The 22,005-nt window shown below is 38.5% G+C and overlaps 1 protein-coding gene across 1 annotated transcript in view; it reads right to left on the bottom strand.

The window, feature by feature from the left end:
• Positions 1–22,005, bottom strand: part of LOC110097637 (probable splicing factor, arginine/serine-rich 6) — an 80,876-nt gene that overhangs the window by 44,274 nt on the left and 14,597 nt on the right. Inside the window, exons 2-3 of the mRNA XM_020824141.2 lie at positions 13,927–14,025; positions 13,365–13,777 (exon numbers count right to left, since the gene is read on the bottom strand). Coding sequence (XP_020679800.1) covers positions 13,365–13,777; positions 13,927–14,025 — 512 coding nt within the window. The remainder of the gene's footprint in view (positions 1–13,364; positions 13,778–13,926; positions 14,026–22,005) is intronic.

Here is a 22,005-nt window from a genome sequence, read left to right as displayed (position 1 = left end):
TGCTACAAGACAAACTGCAAGACGCCCCAATCAACCCTCATTGAATTCACAATATTCTTGGTGGTTGTCATCTGGGCCCTTCCAAAGCCGATTGCATCCCTCAGCTCACCTACCTCATTCCTCAGATCGGCAACGTCACCAAGAGTCCCTTCCTCCCGTCAAATGCTAGGCTCGCCAACACACTAGATATTCATCATCTTCTCCAGAGTCACTAACCTCCTAGTTATAATATATTCACGCATAATGAACTTCCTTTTCTTTATAATGGGCATGTCATTTGATTGAACCACTCTACATTTATATCCATATATGGTGAATGCTCCTTTCATGCTTTATCTCTACTTACTGGAAGTACACTGGCTCAAAAACTCTTACTTAGGGAGCTACAAACATGTAGCATTCATGTACAATTCTAAGCATCCTAAGTTGATTCTTATATTCACATCATCTAGAGCTTTCAATCAATATTTTGTCCAATCATTTGCCAAATTAGAATCCTATCTAAAATAATCTTCACAATGTAGATGCTTCTCACCATGATGAAACATGTCAAAAATATATCATCATATCCATAGTAAATATTAAGAAGTTTGAAACTCCACAAGAAAATCTGTTAAAATCCAGCCATCCCTGGCATCTTGATCCCATGGCTAAGATGGGGATCCATGGGAGGCTCACATAGATTACGACGATCTCCGCCGTCCCATGGCAATTTGATCCCACGAAGATTGCGCCGATCTCCTTCCATATTTAGGTGGCTGATTTATGAAGGATTATATTAGAGCAATTATGTATGATTCTGTAATTATTTGTTTCTTTATTAAGATATTCTGTAGAGATCTATAAAGTTATATATCCTAAATATAACATGGTATTAGAGCCTAAAGATATATAATCCATAAGCTCCACCACAGGCCTTCATTGTCATTTAGAGACTAAAGAGAAGTAAGTGGAGAGGAGCAAGAAACCATCATTGTCAGCCTTCTCTTGTTATTCATACTACTCTTATAACCAACAAAGATATCATTGTTTCCACGCACCTTGCTGGCTTGATTAATAAAGCCATCATCGCTATCTTCTGCCATAAAAATGTCTAAAGCTAAATCCTCTCAAAGCTCTATGGAGGACTCTCTGGTTCACCAAAGAAGAGATCTCCAAAATATGCAATATTTCTATCGCTTAAATGGGAAGAATTACTTGAAGTAATGTCAATTTTTGAATACCCACTTGAAAGGGAAAAAAAGAAAAATCACCTCCTCGGGGTGGGACCAAAAAAAGATCTTAATTTTTAGGTATGGGATGAAGTAAACTCTAAGATCATGTTATGGTTGTGAAATTCCACGACTCCAGAAATTAGCAATACTTTCATATTTCTATCTACTGCAAAAGATATACGGAACGCCTTCAGGCAAACCTTCTCAAAAGTTCGGGATGCTACACAAATCTTCGAAACTAAAGTCAAGGTGAGAAGCACGAAACAAGGAAGCAAGACCGTGACTAAATATGTCACTCTCTTTCAAAGCTTGTGACAAGAACTTGATCATTATAGATGCATAGAGACCAAATGTACAGAAAGATCCTGTTATCCTAAAAAATTTTATTGAGAAAGAGTGTATGACTTCTTGCATGATTAAATGTGGACTTTGATCAAGTTAGAGTTCAGGTCCTTGGTAAAGAAGTGAGACCTTCATTAAACGAGATCATTTCTCTCATTCATGCTAAGAAAAGCTGATGAGGGGTAATGTTGGAGCCAAATTAGTTGACAGCAATGGTGTCAACCAAAGAGGCGTCATGGAAGGAAAAAGGTAAAGATTCCTCAAAATCTAAAGACAAAGACTACCTTTGGTACAATTATTGCAAGAAATTAAGACAAAAAATACATGCTGGAAGATACATGGAAAGCCCCCAATGAGTGGAATCAAAGAAGTGAACAAAAGGACACCTCACAAGCTAACACCACAACAAATCAACCTAACCCAAAAACACAATCCAGCTTCAAAGACCTTAATAAAAAAGATATTTATAAACTAAACAACTACTAATATCCCTTTAAAAATCACTTGCATCTTCTCTTGCACTTTCAGATAAGTTTCCTATACCCATTGGATTAAATGCATCTAGAAATAATTTGAAAGGATTATAAACCATTGACTCAAGAGCCACATATCACATGACACACACTACTACACATTTTATCAACTATACTTCTTGCTCAATTGGCAATAAAATCATCGCTGATGAAGGTTCTTTTACCACAGGAGCAAGCCGAGGAGACATACCCTTATCTCCCTCCCTCACTCTGAAAAAATGTACTCCACATACATCAATTATCTGCAAACCTAATCTTCATAAAAAAACTTAACAGTGACCATAATTGTCAAGTCTTATTGAACACTACTTGTTACTTATTTCAGGGCCAGAGATCGGGGAAGAAGATTGGAATTGCTAAGGAGAGAGATGAATTGTCCTACCTGGAAGAGTTGAACAAATCTAATAGTATCAATAATGGCTATTCTATGTTATCCCTATTTGATAATCTATTAGTTGGCTTCACCATTGTAGATTAGGACAACCATGTTTTGATGCCTTAAGAAATATGTACCCAAGACTTTTTTAAAAGTTGAAAAATGAATATTTTCATTATGTATCTTATTCATAGTGATATATGGGGACCCTAAAAAATACCTAATATCTCAAGAGCCAGATGGTTCGTGTCCTTCATTGATTATTGTACTTGAGTCTCTCGGATCATTCTCCTCAAAAATAAATCTAATGTTAGCATTATCCTTCCCATTTTTCATACCATGATCAAAAACCAATTCGAGATAATAAAAAAAAAAGAATATTTTGTTCCGACAATGCTAAAAATTACTTTAACCAAACCTTATCCTCCTACTTTCAAAAAGAATGTATCATTCATTAGTCTTCCTGCATTCAGAACTCACAATAAAACAAAATTGCAGAAAGGAAAGATGCTCACCTTCTAGCCTCCACTCGTGCACTTCCATTTCACCACAATGTAACCAAATCCTATAGGGGGAAGCCCTTCTAACTGTCATATATCTCATAAATCGACTACATTCAAACACCATGAGACTAAAGCACTAATGGATATATTATCCTCTTTTTGCCCTAAATTTCAAACCCATAATAACCTTTCACGCAAAACCTTTGGGTGTACTACATATCTTCACATTCATAGTCAAAATAAAGGAAAATTAAATGCAAGAGCACTCAAATGTATCATTGTTGGATATTCATCCACCCAAAAAAATTAGAAGTGTTATCATCCATCCACCAACAAAACTCTTGAATCTATTAACGTTATCTTTGATGAACAAAAACCCTATTTCATTAAACCTCATCTTCAAGGGGAAATTGAAATCGAGAAAGATGAGGAAAGTGAGCTTGCCCCATTTGACCTTCTAGCTCCACCTCAAATCAATCCACTTAACCCTAAAATCAAAGCCAGGTGAACTGAGAAAAAAGCTATTATGGATGACAAGAGGTTTGAGCAAGTGTATTCCAGGAGTACAAATCCAAACTATGCTCCAAAGCAGATCCAAAAATCTGAACCATCTCTTGAAATTAAAGTAAACACAAGTTCACCATAAAAACCTCCCTTGTAACCTATAACCAACTTTGTATCATTCTATAACTTCTCACATTCACAAAAAAAATTTCTTGTTACACTAAATGATATTCATATTCCTAATGATATTTCTGAGACTTTATCTGGTCAAAATTAGAAAAATGTCATACAAAATGAAATGCAGCCCATAAAGAAGAACAACACCTAGGAGATCTTCGACCTACCAGAAGGAAAAAAATTAGTAAGATGCAAATGGGTGCTCTTTGTGAAATACAAAGTTAATGGTGCATTGGAAAGGTATAAGGCAAGACTGGTGGTGAACGAGTACACTCAGACGTACATCATTAACTAACAGGTAACTTTTGCACTTGTGGCCAAGATGCACTTGTGGCCAAGATGAATGCCGCGAGGATCCTGCTCTCACCAGCTGCTAATTATAATTGGCATCTAGAACAGTTGGATGCCAAAAATGCATTCCTACACGAGGCCTTGGAGAAAGAAATATTTATGGAGATTCAACCAGGATTCAAGGAGAAATCTGGGGGTGATAAAGTATGTAGGTTAAAATGTTTTCTATGGGCTAAAGCAATCACCTAGAGATTGGTTTGGAAGATTCTCATAGCTCATGGCACTTAATTGTTATCGACAGAGCCAAGGGGACCACACTATTATCCGAGAACTCAGACTTAAGAGAAGTCACAATTTTATTAGTTTATGTGGATGATATCATCTTGACTGGCAATGATGAAAAGGAGAAAGTGATTCTGAGAAAATGTCTTGCCAAGAAATTTGAGATCAAAGATCTTTGTAGATTAAAATATTTCCTTGGAATAGACATGGCCCACTCCAACAGAGAAATCTTCAATTCACAACAAAAATACATTAATGATTTTCTTAAAGAAACAAATAAGCTAGCTTGTAAACCAGCACCAATGCCAGTATTATCAAATCTTAAATTGGGGAAAGCTATAGAATATCTAAATGTAGATAAGAGAGCTTACCAGAGACTTATGGAGAAATTGATCTACTTTTTCTACACTAGACCAGATATAGCATTTGTTGTAATCATGGTCAGCAACTCATGCAAAATCCAAAGCACTCACATGCAAGTTGTAGACACAATACTGCACTACCTTAAGTGGAACCCAGGTAAAGGGATTCTCTTCAGAAGAGACTGTGGAATAACCCCAAAAACATATACTGACGCAGATTACGCAGGATCAGTAAATAGTCGATCTACCTCATGAAGTACAAATTCTTTGGAGAAAACCTAGTTAGATGGAAAAGCAATAAACAAAATATGGTGGCAAGGTCTAGTGCAGAAGCATAATACATAACTATATCCTTGGGAATATGTGAGCTACTATGGATCAAGATGATTCTAGAAGACCTAAGGATCAAATTGGAAGGACCCATGAAGATACACTATAACAACAAATCAATAATCAACATAGCTCACAATCCGGTTCAACATGACAGAACCAAAGACATAAAAGTGGACAAACATTTCATGGAGGAGAAATTAGGCAGTGGTCGCATACATACATACATATATATATATATATACATACATACATATATATATATATATATATATATATATGCATAAATATGTATATATACATATGTATGTATGTATATATCAAAAGATCAGCTTGTAGATATTCTTACCAAAGGACTTGATAAATCTACTTTTTGGGACTGATTACCGAGCCGAAAATGATATATCTGTATTCCCCAGCTTGAGTGTTAAATCCCAACAATCCCTTGGCATTTTAATCCCATAGCTAGGATGGGGATCTATGAGAGACTCACCTGGATTGCTTCGATCTTTGTTGTCCCTTAACATTTTCATCCCACGGCTAGGATAAGGATACATGGGGAGGTTGATAAGAAATACTTTAGTCCTCAAGTAACCCTAAGGTAATACTTGAGTTCGCAAGCAAACCTAAGCCAAAGGGATGAGCAAATCGCAGAAATTCTGCTGTTGACAGTAGAAAACAGCACCAAAACAGAGAAATACAAAGGAAAATCTAGGAGAAAACCAAACAACCGCTTGTATTCCACTAGTAGATGAAAAGCACTTGCAAGATACAATTTTTCCGTCAATTCGAGAGGAAGGAAATACTCTCCACAATCTCCGGCAACGCCGAGATCCCAAGAACAAAACCTAGATCTCAAATAAAATTCAAATTCAATATACCCCCTAATTCCCTCATTACTCCCTAATTAAAGCAAAAGGAAAGATACAAATTACCTAAACACCCTCCTCATTCAAAAATTCCCTCCAACGAAACACTCAATGCTCGCCTAAGCCCACCCCTTCTTTCGTCGTTTTTGCGGTGTGGTTCCGCCCGGCTTTGGGCCGCCGAGTGTAGAACCGGACCGGTCCAGCTGGGACCGATCCAAACGTAACATTACTCCCCTCCCAAAGATTCACCTTGTCCTCAAGGTGAAAGTACGGGAACTGCTGCTTCATCATCTCATAGGGCTCCCAAGTGGCCTCGTAGTCGGGGAGATCCTTCCATTTGATCAACACCTCTTTATTTCCCTTTTTATCCCACCTTACCCATTCTAGCTCCACGGGTTCCATGACCACCTCCAAATCCTCTGTCATTGATGCTGGCAATTCCACACTAGCTGCATGCTCTCCAAATGCTCTCCTCAACTGTGACACGTGAAACACTGGGTGTATGGTAGCGGAGGGGGGTAACTTCAGACGATACGCCACTGCTCCAATCTTCCCCAAGATCTCATAGGGACCAAAGTACCTCGGGGCCAATTTCTCGTTCCTCCTGTTAGCCAATGATTTTTGCCTGTAGGGCCTTAGCTTCAAGTACACCTTCTCCCCTACTTCATATTATATGTCCCTCCGCTGTGTATCTGCTCGCTTCTTCATGATTTGTTGTGCTCTTCCCAGATGTTTCTTCAACTCCTCTAGCACAAGGTCTCTTTCCTCTAGGTACTGCTCAACTGAAGACATCGATGTATTTCCCCTCCCATAATGCACTAAGTGTGGGGGGTCTCTCCCGTATAGCACTTTGAAAGGGGTCATTTGAGCTACGGAATGGTACGAAGTGTTATACCAATACTCTGCCCAAGGTAACCATTTAGCCCACTTCCGTGGTGTTTCTGAAGCAAAACACCTCAAGTATGTCTCCAAGCTTCAGTTTACCACCTCTGTCTGTCCATCTGTCTGAGGATGGTATGCAGTATTTCTCTTGAGAACAGTGCCCTGCATTCTGAACAGTTGCTTCCAAAACTGACTAAGGAACACTTTGTCTCTATCGGACACAAATAATTCTGGCACCCCGTGTAATCTACCACTCTCTGATAAAAGGTGCTGCCACTGATACCGCGATGTACGGATGTCGTAGAAGGATGAAATGTGTATACTTACTGAGTCGGTCCACCACTACCAAAATGACTGTGAATCCCTCTAAGCGGGGTAGGCCGTCGATGAAATCCATGGACATTTCCTCCCATACTTTGTTTGGAAGGCCAATGGTTGGAGTAACCCTCCTGGTGCCATTGCCAAGTATTTATTTCTCTGGCACACCTCACACCTTGCCACCATCTCCTCCACATCCTTATGCATCCCTTTCCAGTAAAGCTCAACTGCTAACCTCCTGTACGTCTTTTGTAATCCTGAATGGCCCCCGACTGCATTGCCATGGAACTCCTGCAACAAGTGGGGAATATGTATGAAAGTTCGTGGCATCACGAACCTCCCTTGATACAATAATCTCTCCCCCTCAATGCTGTAACCACGATGACTACTCTTGTCTTTCCTCAGATCCTCCCTGATCTTCCCCAATTCTTCATCTAGCATGCTCTCTTTCTTGATGGCCACCCAGTGGACCATCAATGGTACAGACAGAGCTAACTCCTGGAGCTCCCCCACACATCAAGATAGGGCGTCAGCTGCTTTATTTTCCAAACCCGGCTTATACTGGATCTCGAAGTCGTAGCCCAACAGTTTGGATAGCCACTGTTGATGCTCCTCAATCACCATCCTTTGCTCCAAGAGGTACTTTAAACTCCTCTGATCAGTCTAGACAATAAAATGTCGACCTAAAAGGTAGGGGCGCCACTTCTGAATGGCCAAGACAATCACCATCAACTCTCTCTCGTACAGTGACTTCAGTCTTGCCCTGTTTGATAGCACTTGACTGAAGTATGCTACAGGCCTGTGGTTCTACATCAACACTGCTCCCAACCCATATCCTGACGCATCGATCTCTACAACAAAGGCCTGGTTGAAATCTGGAAGGGTTAAAATCGAAATAGTAGTCATGGCTTCCTTCAACCTCTCGAAAGCCTGGGTTACTGCATCACCGCAGGAGAAGTTGTCTTTCTTCAGCTGCTCAGTCAAAGGCCATGCAATAGTACCATACCCCTTCACAAACTTCCTGTAATAGCCAGTCAATCCTAGGAATCCCCTCAACTCTCTTAGGTTCGTAGGTAGTGGCCATTTCTGTATTGCCTCAATTTTGGCTTGGTCCACCGCCACTCCCTCTTGAGATACCACATGTCCCAAATACTCCACACTGGACTGAGCAAAACTGCATTTCTTCAGATTGGCCCTCAGTTGATGCTCTTGTAGTACTTCTAAGACTTTCCACAATTGTTCCAAGTGCTCCTCCCCAGTCTTTCTGTATACCAGAATGTCATCAAAAAAAGGCCAGGACAAACTTCCTGAGGTACTGCTTGAACACCCTGTTCATCAGGGACTGGAACGTAGCAGGAGCATTGGTCAACCCAAAGGGCATTACTAGGAATTCATAATGCCCTTCATGTGTCCTGAATGCTATCTTTGGAACATCCGCCTCCCTCATTCTGATCTGGTGGTATCCGAATTTTAAGTCCAGCTTTGAAAACATCACTGCTCCATGCAGTTCATCCAACAGTTCATCAATCACCGGAATTGGGAACTTGTCTGGTACAGTGCCCTTATTCAGAGCCTTGTAATCCACACAGAATCTCTAACTCTCATCATTCTTTTTGACCAGGAGAACTGGACTAGAAAAAGGACTGATGTTGGGTCTGATGATCCCCGCCTCTAACATCTCCCGGATCAACTTCTCAATCTCCTCTTTCTGAATATGTGGGTAACGGTAAGGGCGGACGCTGATCGGTGTCTCCCCTTCTTTCAAAGTAATGGCATGCTCCAGCTCCTTTGAGGAGGTAAACCTTGGGGAGGTTGAAAGACCTCGCTGAATTGGTGTATGAGCGGCTGCACGGTAGGTGAAACATTGCCTTCTTCTTCCTCTAATCTGATCCCTTCCAGGCAGTGCAACTCCACTAAGTAGCCTCCTCCCTCCTCCTGAATGGTTCTAATGAGGGATTTGAGAGAAACCCTTGCCTTGGTCAGCCCTGCATCACCCTGGATCATCCTCCTCACCCTGAATCGTCCTCCTTTCTCCCATCATCAGCTCCATCCTCAGTGTACCCCAATTGATCTTGGTCTCCCCCAATGTCTGCAACTACTTCATCCCCAGGATGACGTCAGTGCTCCCCAATTTGAAAGGAAGGAAATCCTTCACCTAGATCCCCTGAATCTTCAGCACCACCCCTCTACAAACCCCTCTACCCATTTCCACTTTCTCCGTGCCCATCATCACCCCATAGCCTCCGGTATCCACTAACTCCATTCCCAACAACTCAACAATCTGGTTGGAAATAAAATTGTGGGTTGCCCCACTGTCAATTAACACAACCACCTCGCAGTCAGCTATCTCTCCTCTCACTTTCATAGTGTGACTCGGGGTGATCCCACTATAGAGTTCAGAGAGACTTCTGCCACATCCAGGTGCAGCTTCTCCTCCTCCTCTTCAGATCTGCTCCCACCTCCCTCCTCGTCTTCCTCGTCTTCACAGACAAGGAGAACCTAAAGAGTTCGGTCCTTGCACCTATGTCCCGGCATGTACTTCTCATCGCACCTGAAGCACAACCCCTTTACTCTCTTATCCTGCATCTCTTTTTCTGTCAACTTTTTGAACTGTCCCACATTTCCCCCTCCAGCCTTCTCCTTGGGTGCTTCCTTCTGACCCCCTGGCGCTCCCCCTTTTGTTGGTAAGAATGTGGTAGTCATCTTGTATGAGCCCCCAGAATAGTTCCCTCGAGCTCCTCTTTCTGATTTCTTCTGATCTTCCACCAACTGTGCCAGCTCCATAGCCTTTCCTAGGTTCCTCAGCTCCAACACCTTGACTGCTGTTCGGATCTCCAGTTTCAGCTCTTTCATGAAGTTACCTTCCAAGGCTGACTCTGAAATGTGATCTAATATGCTAACCAAGTACTTGAACTTGTCACGGTAGTTTGCCACGGTCTCCTCCTTAGTCAGAGCAAAGAATTGCTCATAGAAGTCTCCTTCCCCATCGGCTCGGAAATGCTCTAGTAAGTAATCCTTAAACTCTCTCCAGCTCCGTATGGGCTCCCTCCTGCCACGCCACTGATACCAGGCCAAGGCCTTTCCTTCCCAACACAATCCCGCCTCCGTCAGTTTTTCTTCCTCTGTCAACCCGTTGACAACGAAGTAACGCTCCACCTTGTAGATCCAGCCATGGGCGTCTTCACCCTCAAAGACAGGTATCTTCAGCTTCCTCACCCGTGGGTCTCATCCGTTTCCCCGGTATTCTCCATAACCTCCCATTCCTCAAAGGGGAAGAGTTCCCCAAGTGTCCCGATCATCCCTCCAACAGTTATACTCGAATCCCTCTTCATACTCTCCTCTTCTCCCTTCAAAATCATCACCTTGACACTGAATTCCTTCAAATTCAACACCTTGACGATGACGTTCCTCCCTTCTTCCTTCAAAAACAGCCCCTCGACACTGAATTCTTTCGTATTCAGCACCTCGGCGATGAAATTCTTCCCTTCCCCCTTCAAAATCAGCACCTCGACGCTGGATTCTTTCAAATTCAGCACCTCGGCGATTGAAGTCTTCCCTCCTTCCGACAAAATCAGTCTTCTGTTGGTCGTATCCCCTACTCATCTCTTCTCTAGAAAGTGGTTCTAGAGGGGGCATGTCATTCTCCTCCTCTAGGATATCCACCTCCGAATTCCTCCTCCCCCGTAATGGGTTCGGATTTCCTCCCATGCCATGGCCGTCGGTGGTCTCTCGTACTTCCGATGTCGCCGGATTGGTCTTCATTTCAAGCAATTTCTTCATCATTTCTTCCATCACGGTGAACTTCCCCTCCAACCTTTCATTGTTGGAGGTGATTTGATTTTGAAAATCGAAAAATCTTCCCTCCAAATCGGATTTCAATTGTCCGATTTCGCCTTCCAAGACTTCTACCTTCTTCCCGGCCATCGTTCTTTCCAAGAATCACAAAGATCTTTTTCCGGAAACGAAAATCCCGCTGAAATTACAGGATTTCAGCCGCCAACGATCCCAAAAACAATGCTCTGATACCAATTTGATAGGAAATACTTGAGTCCTCAAGTAACCCTAAGGTAATACTTGAGTTCGCAAGCAAACCTAAGCCAAAGGGATGAGCAAATTGCAGAAATTCTGCTGTTGACAGCAGAAAACAGCGCCAAAACTGAGAAATACAAAGGAAAATCTGGGAGAAAACCAAACAAACGCTTGTATTCCACTAGCAGACGAAAAGCACTTGGAAGATACAATTTTTCCTTCAATTCGAGAGGAAGGAAATACTCTCCACAATCTCCGGTAATGCCGAGAGCCCAAGAACAAAACCTAGATCTCAAATAAAATTCAAATTCAAGATACCCCCTAATTCCCTCGTTACTCCCTAATTAAAGCAAAAGGAAAGATACAAATTACCTAAACACCCTCCTCATTCAAAAATTCTGTCCAACGAAACGCTCAATGCTCGCCTAAGCCCACCACTTCTTCCGCCGTTCTGCGGTGTGGTTCCGCCAGGCTTTGGGCTGCCGGGTGTAGAACCGGACCGGTCCAGCTGGGACCGGTCCAAACATAACAGAGGCTCACCTGGATTGCACCGATCTCCTTCCGTATTTAGGTGGTTGAATTAGAAAAGATTATTTTAGAGCAATTATGTATGATTTTGTAATTATTAGTTTCTTTATTAGGATATTGAGCAATAAAATTAAGTCTACAAAGACAACGAAGATATCTTAATAAAGAAAGTGAAGAGGGAAAGACTTAATTTTGAGGGACCAACTTGTTCTCTCAATTCCTCCAAATGGGACTATTTTAATCCTTTAAAATAGTTGAGGACTATTTTGATCCCTCAGAAAGAGTTCAGAGACCATTTTGGTCCTTTTCTCAATCCTTATTTATAAAATAAGGTTACAATAGAAATCAAGCATTTTGAAATAAAATCTATTCTTATATAATCCTAACGAATTCAAAAATCAAACCTGATATTGTCTAAAAGGATAATGAATACTTCAACTAAAATAAATCCAAAAATCCTAATTAAATGAAATAATCAAAATAATCTTAAAATAACGTACAAAATAATTTGTTTTACTGGATCACCCATCCATTGTTCATACCTAAGATAATGCACCTTTCAAATGATAGAAAAAAGAGAGGACAAATTCATAGAATCCCAATAGTATATAATTATTCTATGAGCTCTGCCTCTCACTTTTTTACAAATAGAACAGTTTTTACATACTATAAAAGGTCAAAAACCATGCCAACATGTATCAGTTTCCCTTCTAGAAAACATGAAAGGGATAAATCAGCCCTAATCCCAACATCTCGGCTATTTGTTTTTCACTTGACATGCAGCCAAAAAATTTTAACGAATAGATACGCAAATACTCCACGATACATGTTGAGCATTTCTGGAGTACTGGACTTTAATTTTCTCTTAGAATAATCAAAAAACTTATTACCTGGGAATGTCCGATCCAAAATCTTTAGAAGCTAAAATGAGATGCAATATTTTACATGTTCGTAACCTATAGAAATCCTAATTTTTAGTAAGTTTGTAACCGTTCATGCAAGTACATGCATATGTGTGTAGTTGTTTCATATGAGTGTGCGCTGATGTATTCTTGTATTCTCATAAGTGCAATAGCATAGATAAATGGCTGTGTTTAGCGATATAGATCTAGCAATGAATTAATTTATGTTTCTATCTATACATCATAGGATGAATATAAATGCATCTAGCTTTCTCTCACACCAGAACTCGATCCCTCCCAACCTGATGTCTCCATATCATTTTCTCAATATTTCCATATCCTAATTATCTCGCAATGTATACCTACTCAAAATTTTTAGGAACTTAGATGCACATGGTCAAGGGATAAGATCAAATATTCCATAATTACACACAAGCATGTATATATGCAAACAAAATTATGTTCCTAAGGGTGCAAACATACGGTGGAAAGTAATAGTTCTTCATGCAAGCTAAGTGTCAAGCTAAGGATTGTTGGACTGTAGTTTCTTGAACAATCTTTAGTCAATATTTCGATAGATCTTCAAATAACTTAATAAGTATTCTACCTTAGACGAAATCACCACCTACTATGTATTCACTGATTAATTTTATGACCGAATTACAGCTCAACCTAAATATACAACATGAAAATTATATGCTTCAATTATAGCCAACTACAACTAAGCACATAAGGAAAATGGTTAGAAGAAAAAACAAAGTGCACCGTAGAGTTCCCGCTAATTGTTCTTCTTCACAGTTCACACTAATGCATCTAATAGAGTTCATTTATATTGATCTAGGTGTCATATAACTTTATAGTGCATGAAAACACCTATATATATGATTAATCTAACATGGGAAAATTAATGGGAGGAGCTTACCGAAGCTTATTTTTGGTTTGATGACCCTTATCCCTACTTGCGTCATGATCTTCATCTACATCTCGATCTTCATCAAAATCACTTTCATTATCTCTTTCCCAGTCCCGATCGCGGTCATGTGCGTGAACTTGATTATCTTGATCCCGACTTCGATCTACAGCTTGCTCTCTTGCACGATCAAAGTCACGAGCATAATTATGATCTCTTTCTCTTTCCTTATCCCGGTCTCTAGATCTCTCATGATTTCTGTCTTTATAGCGTTCTCTATCACGTACGTATTCCCTCTCTCTATCCCTTTCATTATCCCAATCAACTTCCCTCCCGGCATCACGATGAAAATTGTCACGTTGAAAATTTGGCCTCACACCTCTAGGTCGAACGTCATTAACTCTGACAACTCTCCCACCAATAGTCTAGATGAAAACAGAAAATGTCTCCATTAAAAAGCATTAAAATGTCTAGAAATTAAAGATTTCAACGAAAAGCATATTCTTCTATAGACCATCTACAACAATTTATAATAAAGATAATAAGTCACATCCTGTAGAAATGCAGGACATACTCTGCCATTCATATCGCTGATAGCATCAACAGCAGATCTGGGGTTAGTAAAGGTGACAAAGCCATAGCATTTTCCACCAACTTCACGATCATTAATTATCTACAAAAAGAATGACCATTATTCCAACAAAAGGGTAAGGTAGTATTATAAAATAATAGCTATATTTTTTCTGTGCTATTACTTGGCATATTGATAAAACAGGAATATGAAAGAAATTTACCGATTCATCTACATAATAATCAACAACAACACAAGAAGTAGTATTTGTTTTGCAGATTGCCCCCCTTATGTTGATCAATCATGATAATCAAAATTATGACTATGTCACCCCAAACTTGAAAAATTGCAACTACTTGACCACAAATTTAAAAAGGATGTTAGCTAAGATTTAGCTTATCAATTCTACGTCAATGAGACAATTTTTAAAATTCATTTGATCCCCGAAAGAAATAGTTAATTTTCTGCATCATAATTAAGCAGTTGGAGCACCGCCAGTGGAACAAAAAAAGAGTAAAAAACAAAACGAACATCAGAAATTAATAAAACCTCTTAATATTGCAACAAGCTTATTCCACATTTAGAGATCTGAAAAGGCAATTCATCTAATGATATTCTGAAAGACAAGTGTACGCAATTAGGTTTTGACATAATGTTAGTTCAACCCACAACCATTTTAAGCTCTTCTAAATTTAATAAAATGTACATGATTGAAAGAACAAAAAAATTGTTATTCCAGTTTAATGAGCAATGAGACCAAGTATCCATAGAAGATAAAATATCTAAACGAGAGCGCATCGCAAAAAATACCTTCATATATACCAAACTAGTACATGAAACCAAGAGACAACACTTAGCATAGTATATGATCGCTATGTGGCACATTCTTTTAATTTGAAATTAAATATATTTTAAAACAACCACATTATGAATATCACTATTTCTAAATTTGACTATTGCATATATTCTAATTTACCTTCAAAGTTTGAAATTTGCTTTCAAACAGATTTCAAAACTATCACAATAAGAGACCTTTATTTTCAAATTTGAATATGACAGTGATGCAATTTTAATTTTGAAAAATATATATTTTTAAATAATATTTAACTAATAGATAAAGCATGTCTTTATGTTTAAAATTTTAATTCAAATTGAAAACTATAACTATTATATTTCTATTAAAACATGTATGTCAACAAATTTTATTATGCAAGCATACACACACACATATTTATATATATAATACATCTATATATATACATATTTCATAAAATTTAGATGTACATGTGTGTGTGTATATATATATGTATAATTAAGTATTTTTTATAATAATTAACTTTATTTATTCAACCTTTAATCAGTTTACCTCGAGCCAAATTTAAAATACAACGAACAATATAATTTTATTGTTCTGCCTTGTGCATCATTGGTATCATAAAATTATGGATTTTCTAAAATGAGCATAAATTTTAACAATTTCCAATAAATGAGCATGAACGGTTAAACATTCCCACTAAAAATTTAAAGCATCAATTAAAAAGGCGTTCGAGGCGGACGCCTCGAGGCGGAGGGCGGGAGAACTGAGGCTTAAGCCTCGAACGTCCAGGCAAGGCTTACGCCTTTTTCCACGGAGGCGTACGCCTCAATACGTGAGCATCGAGGTAGCGCCTCGAAAGGGAGAAAGTTACCTTCAAAGCCAGCGAGCCAACGAGCTCCCGTTGTTTCTTCTTATCAAAATGTCGTAACTTATGATCCGACAGGAAGGGAAAGTAGTCGAAGGAGCGCAGTCGAACAGCCACAAAGGAGCCAAAGAAGCGACGCGTGTAATCTCTACACCTATGAAGCAACGAAGCCAAACAACAAGGACGAAAAGAGAAGATGAAAGGCAAACCCTAGACGCAGCTAAGTTATTATTGATTAACTTAATTAATATAATTTAAATATTAATAATTAAGCAAATTAATTAAATACTTAATAGTATAATTAGTGCATAAATTAATTGTCTAATTAGTAATATAATTATTAATTAAATATTAATATAATTATATCTATTGAGTAGCATGGCCTTTGAGAATCTTCCAAATCAGCCTCTATGTGATTGTTTTAGCTCATGTAGACCTTTAACCTATTGTTTTAGCTCATGTAGAACCTTCTTTAACCTACATACTTTGTCACCCTCAGAATTCTCTTTGAATCATGGTGAAATCTCCATAAATATTTTTTCCTCCACCTCCCCGTATAGGAATGCAATTTTAACACCAACTATTCCAAATGCTAGTTATAATTAGATGCTATGGAGAACAGGATCCTAACATTGTTCATTTTGGCCATAAGTGCAAAAGTTTCTTGGTAGTCAATGTCATAGTTTGAGTGTACCCTTTTGCTACCAATATTGTCTTGTACCTTTCCAGTGTACCATCAGTTTTGTATTTCACAGACAATACCCATTTGCAGCTGATCAGTATTTTTCCAACTGGTAGGTCGGTAATCTCCCAGGTATTGTTCATTTCTAAGGCCTGCATTTTATCTTTCATGGCACTCTTCTAATTATCATCAGATAAGGCCTCATAAATATTTTTAAGAATATCAATATTATTTAGTGTGACAATAAAATTTTTATGTGAAGGTGAAAAATTACAAAATTATACAAAGTTAGTTATGAGGTATTACATGAGATTATTTTGGTGAACTTGTGTTTACCTCAATTTCAGGAGATGGTTTCTTATTCTTGAATATGCACTAAAGCAAAGTTTGGATTTGTACACCTAGAATATACTTTTTCAAACCTCATGTTATCCATAATAATATTGTCCTCAGTTTCCTTAGCTTTGGTTTCAGGATAAGGTGGATCGGTTTGAGGTGGAGCTAAAAAGTCAAGGTGGAAAGCTCACTTTCCTCAGCTACCTCAGTTTCAATCTCCCCCTAAAGATGAGATTTGATTAAATATGATTTTTGTTCGTCGAAAGTGGCATCAACAGATACAAGAGTTTTCTTGGTGGATAGGTGATAACACTTAAAACCTCTCTAGGTGGATGAATATCCAACAAAGATACATGCGTGCTCTTTTATCTATTTTTTCTCTATTTTGACTCTGAATATGAACATAGGCAGTGCACCCAAATATTCTGAGTGTGAGGTTTTAATAGGTTCGAAATTCAAGGCAAAAAGATGAGAGGATATCTATTGGGGTTTTTAGTCCAGAGATTTTCTAAGATGGTCAATTTATGAGATAAGTCGCAATCATAAGGGCTTCCCTCAGTAGAATTTGAGTATATTATGGTGGAATAGAAGTGCATGGGTAGAGATAAGGTGCATTTTTTTCTTTCTACAACTCTCTTTTGTTGTGAGATATGAATGCAGGAAGACTCGTGAATAATACCTTCGTTTTGAAAGTAAGATGATAGGGTGGCATTGTTGGAACAAAATTTTCTTATTTTTACACTAAATTGGTCTAGAGAATGGCTAACATCAAATTTATTTGTGAGGAGAAAGATCCAAGAATACAAACTATAGAGCTGCTAAAATGTTAGGAATTTTTTAGGGTACTCATATATCACTATAAATAAGATAGAAGGGAGTATGATATCTCTCATTTTTGTTTAGAAAAGAAACTCATTTATTCTTTGCTAACTCACAGATTTCCCAGTGAAATAATTCATTTTCTGAATTCTAAGTCATAAAAAAGTTTTTGATACATCAAAAGATAGATATCCTAAAAAAATGATAAAGCCAAATAATAAATTTTTTATTAAATAGAGATGGCATGAAATGGCCATTATTGATAATAGTGGATTTTTTCAGCTTTTCTAGGAAGTATAGTCCATATTTCTCCTTAATAAGTCTAGTCTTATTCCCTGATTCGTGGGCCTAAATAAACAAGTAGGGTAAAATAGAACTTGACAATTAGAATGAATGGTAAGTATTTTTATAGAGATTAGGTTTGTGAATAACTGAGGTACGTGAAGTACATTTTTTAAAGTGAGAGAGGGAGGTAAGGGTATTTCTCCTTAACCTGCTTGTATGATAAGAGAACCATCAACAGTGATGATTTTCTTATCGCTCGAGCAAGGAGTATAATTAATGAAGTAGGTAATGGAGTATGTCATGTGATATGTGACTCCTGAGTCAATAATTCATAAATATTTCAATTAATTTTTAAATACACCTAATCCGAGCGATATAAGAAACTTACCTGAAAGTACAAGAAAAGAAGATGCAGGTGATTTTTTAATAGATATCAGGAGTTGTTTTAACTTATCAATATCTGCTTTGTTGAGTTATATGATATTGAACTTCATTTCTAGGTTAGACAAAGTTGTTGTAGTCGCACTTATGATGTCCACTTCTTTGATTCAACTTCTTACTTGGGGGGCTTTCCATGTAACTTCGAATGGGACTCCTTTATGTGTTTGATTTCTTGCAATAATTGCACCAAAGATAGTCTTTGTCTTTAGGATTGGAGAAATCATTATCTCTTTCCTTTCATAGCGGCCTCTTGTCACCATTGTTGAACCTTCAATAGCCTTTGGTTCTAGCATTATCCCTCATCAGCTTTTCTCAGCACGAGTGAGAGAAATGGTCTCATTTAGTGAAGGTGTCTCGTCTTTTTCAAGGATCTAAACTCTAACCTGGTCAAACTCCACATTTAATCCTACAAGAAAGTCATACACTATCATTCTCAACAAAGATTTTTAGGATAACAGCATCTTCTGGACAATTGGTCTCTATATATTTGTAGTGATCAAGTTCTTGCCACAAGCTTTGAAAGAGAATAACATATTCAATCACGGACTTGCTTCGTTGTTTTGTACTTCTCACCTTGACCTTAATTTCGAAGACTTGACCAGCATCCCGAGCTTTTGAGAATTTTTGTCTAGTGGCATCCCATATGTCCTAGGCAATATATAGAACATAAAAATATCACTAATGTCTAGAGTCATGGAATTCAACAATAATGACAATCATGGAGTTCACTTCATCCCATACCCAAAAATTGGATCTCCTTCTTTTGGTCCTACCCCAAGGATGTAATTTATCTCTCCTTTCCTTTTCTAGTAGGTCTTCACAAATTGATACCACCTCAAGTAATTCTTCCCATTTAAGTGATAGGAATGTTGCATATTTTGGAGGTCACCTCTTCCTTGACGCAAGATAAAGTCATCCATTTGGTCAAAGCTTTAGAAGGAATTTGCTTCAGACATTGCGGCGGCAAGGGTAGCAATGATAGTTCTATAAAGCAAGATAGCAATGAAGGCTACGTTGGTTATAGATATGATAGTAACAACAGGGAAAAGCCGGCAATGAAGGCACAACAGTAAGGAAAAAAAACTTTGAATTCCAACTACAGCAATGAAGGCTCTGATACCATATTAAATTCAGAGACTTGGAGAGGGAATAGTTAATTTCATTACACAAAGTTATCCCTATTTATAGATCTATATAAAAATATCTTAATAAGGAAACAAATAATTACGGAATAATACATAACTTTCCTAATAAAATCCTTTATAAATCAGCCACCCAAATATGGAAGGAGATTACCGTGATCCAGGTGGGTGCATGTCAGATATGGCAAGAAAAAAAGAAGTAATAATTTTCCATATACTGTTAATAAGGTTTCTCAGAAACGGTGAAAGAAGTCTGGAAGGCTGTTTCTACTGATGCTCCTAATCTAATTAATGACCAGAATTTCAATTTGGGAAAGTCTATTAATGAGAAACTAGAGAGAGACTCTGTTGGTAATCAAAAGACATGCTGTTCTGTATAGAAGGAAGATCTTGTTGCTACTGATTCTATAAATGCTGGAGCTGTTGATGCTGCCGAAGTTGATAATATTGTTGTTCTTAGCAATACATATTTGGAAGAAGGGGAAATAATGGATATTTACTCCGAGACAGATAAGAAGATTCCATCTAGTAAGATGTCTTATGTCCCTACTCCAGTTATTATTAACAAAAATATGTTTGCAATTCTTAATAATGCTGATGAAGAAGTGGAGATTACTGAAAATGTTCCGAGTAATAACTCTAACAAGGAGGTTGATTCTGCTTCAGAATTGAAGAATAAGAACATAGGAGTGGTCAATGCTAATATAGAGAATTCTTCTGTAAAGAGAAAATTGGAAAAAGAGATCAAAACTCTTGGACCAATTAAACTCATGGCTAGAAGCAGGAAACTGGAAACGGGTAATAAAGACAAGAGGATTGGGGCTTGTCCCCCTCCAAACCAATGAATTCCATAGTGTTTTGGAATTGTAGAGGAGCAAGGAAGGCTCATGCTTCTCTATACCTCAAGGAATTGGTTAATAAGAATAATGTAGTTTTTGTTGGCTTGTTAGAAACAAAAGTCTCTTCTTTGAATAGAAAAGATATCAACACTCTTGTTGGTATGGATTGGAACTTCTTCCACTATCCATCAGAAGGCTTGGCTGGAGGTATCTTGATACTTTGGAATACAAGGTTTGCTACTTTTAATACCTTGTTATCTTTTAATCAATGTATCATTGGTGATTTAGAAATCATTAATAAAGGTAGTTGGAGGATTTCTACTGTATCTGCTAATAAGAACACCTACAAGAGAAGGGAACTATGGAATCAATTGGAGAATTATTTGCTTATCAATAGTCCTTCTATAGTAGGCGGTGATTTCAATTGCCTTCTTTCTAAAGGTGATAAAAAGGGAGGAAGAAAATTTGATTTTTCACAAGGTCCTAAGGAAATGAAATCCTTTTTTACTAACCTTGATTATCATGAATCAAATTTTATTGGTCCAAGTTATACTTGGTGTAATAACAAATCCGGTGGAGCTAGAATCTTAGAAAGACTTGACAGGGTTTCTGTCAATTCTTTGGCCCTTGATTCCAATCCGTTATTAGTGGTTCATCATCTTCCTCGTATTGCTTCTGATCATTGCCCCATTTTGATGAAATTATGGGAAGATCATCCTAAATCTAATAGCTATATCAAATTTGAAGACACATGGGCTTCTCACTATGCTTCGGTTGCTATTGTGAAAAAGGCTTGGAATAGGAGAATTGCCAGTCAACATTCAGATGTTCTGGAGATCAAGTTCAAAAGAGCCCTGAAAGCACTTTCTTTTTGGAGCAAAGCCAAACTAAAGGATCTCAATGTAATGAAGGAAAAGCTTATCAAGGAAATTTATGATCTTCAAATGGAAGAGTCTGGGAATGGAAGCTTATCCGAAGCCAACGATTAAAAAGGCGGAAGAGGCGTACGCACTAAGGCGCGACTTAAGGCGAGGCGAAGCATTTGCGCGTTAAGGCTTACGCCTCGTTGGATTCGACCGAGCGTGCGCTTATTTCGCACGGGGCGTAGGCTTCCGTTAGTAGCGCCTCGAAGCGAAACGAGGCACCGCTTCGATTTGTAAGTATATAGACCAAGGGGTGAGAGTCGTATAAGAGTCGAGTATTAGAGTAACATACCTGCTTCTGCTTCGGGTGAGAACTGAAAGGCGAACTCCGCCAACTTGGACGACCACATTTTGATCGAGTTCGAACATAGCTGGAGGCGATCGAAGGTAACGATTTATTTCTTCTTCTTCTCTTGCTTCCCGTAATCTTCCCGTCATTTGCTTCATGTCTCGCTTCTTCTTCTTCAATTTCTTGTAATCGAAGGTTCTTTTTCACGGCTAGGTAATGATCTTTCTTCCCGTTATTTGCTTCATGTCTCACTTCATCAGATTGTAAATGCTCGGTACCGCTCAGTACATGCTCGGTACTGCTCAGTACATGCTCGGTACCGAACAAGTACATGCTCGGTACTTAGCGGTATATGCTCGGTACCAAGCAAGTACATGCTCGGTACTTAGCGGTACTGGCTCGGTACGGAGCGGTACATGCTCGGTACACGCTCGGTATTGAGCGGTACATGCTCGATACGCTCAGTATTGAGCATATACAACAAGCATAATTTTAAAATTACTCTTATAATATAATTTTATTCCAGGGGCGCTGCCCCCGGAAACCCCCGGCAGACTGGTATATTTTTGTATTCATGTTGTTTTATTATTGGTATTTGGTAGTACAAATAATTGTTAAAATATATCCTATTGTTAGCATGACTA

Source organism: Dendrobium catenatum, unplaced genomic scaffold (genome assembly GCF_001605985.2).
Source record: "Dendrobium catenatum unplaced genomic scaffold, ASM160598v2 fragScaff_scaffold_249, whole genome shotgun sequence".
In the NCBI taxonomy this organism is placed as follows: domain Eukaryota; kingdom Viridiplantae; phylum Streptophyta; class Magnoliopsida; order Asparagales; family Orchidaceae; genus Dendrobium; species Dendrobium catenatum.
Note: the sequence above shows the minus strand (reverse complement) of the source record. Positions and strands in the feature narration are given on the sequence as shown.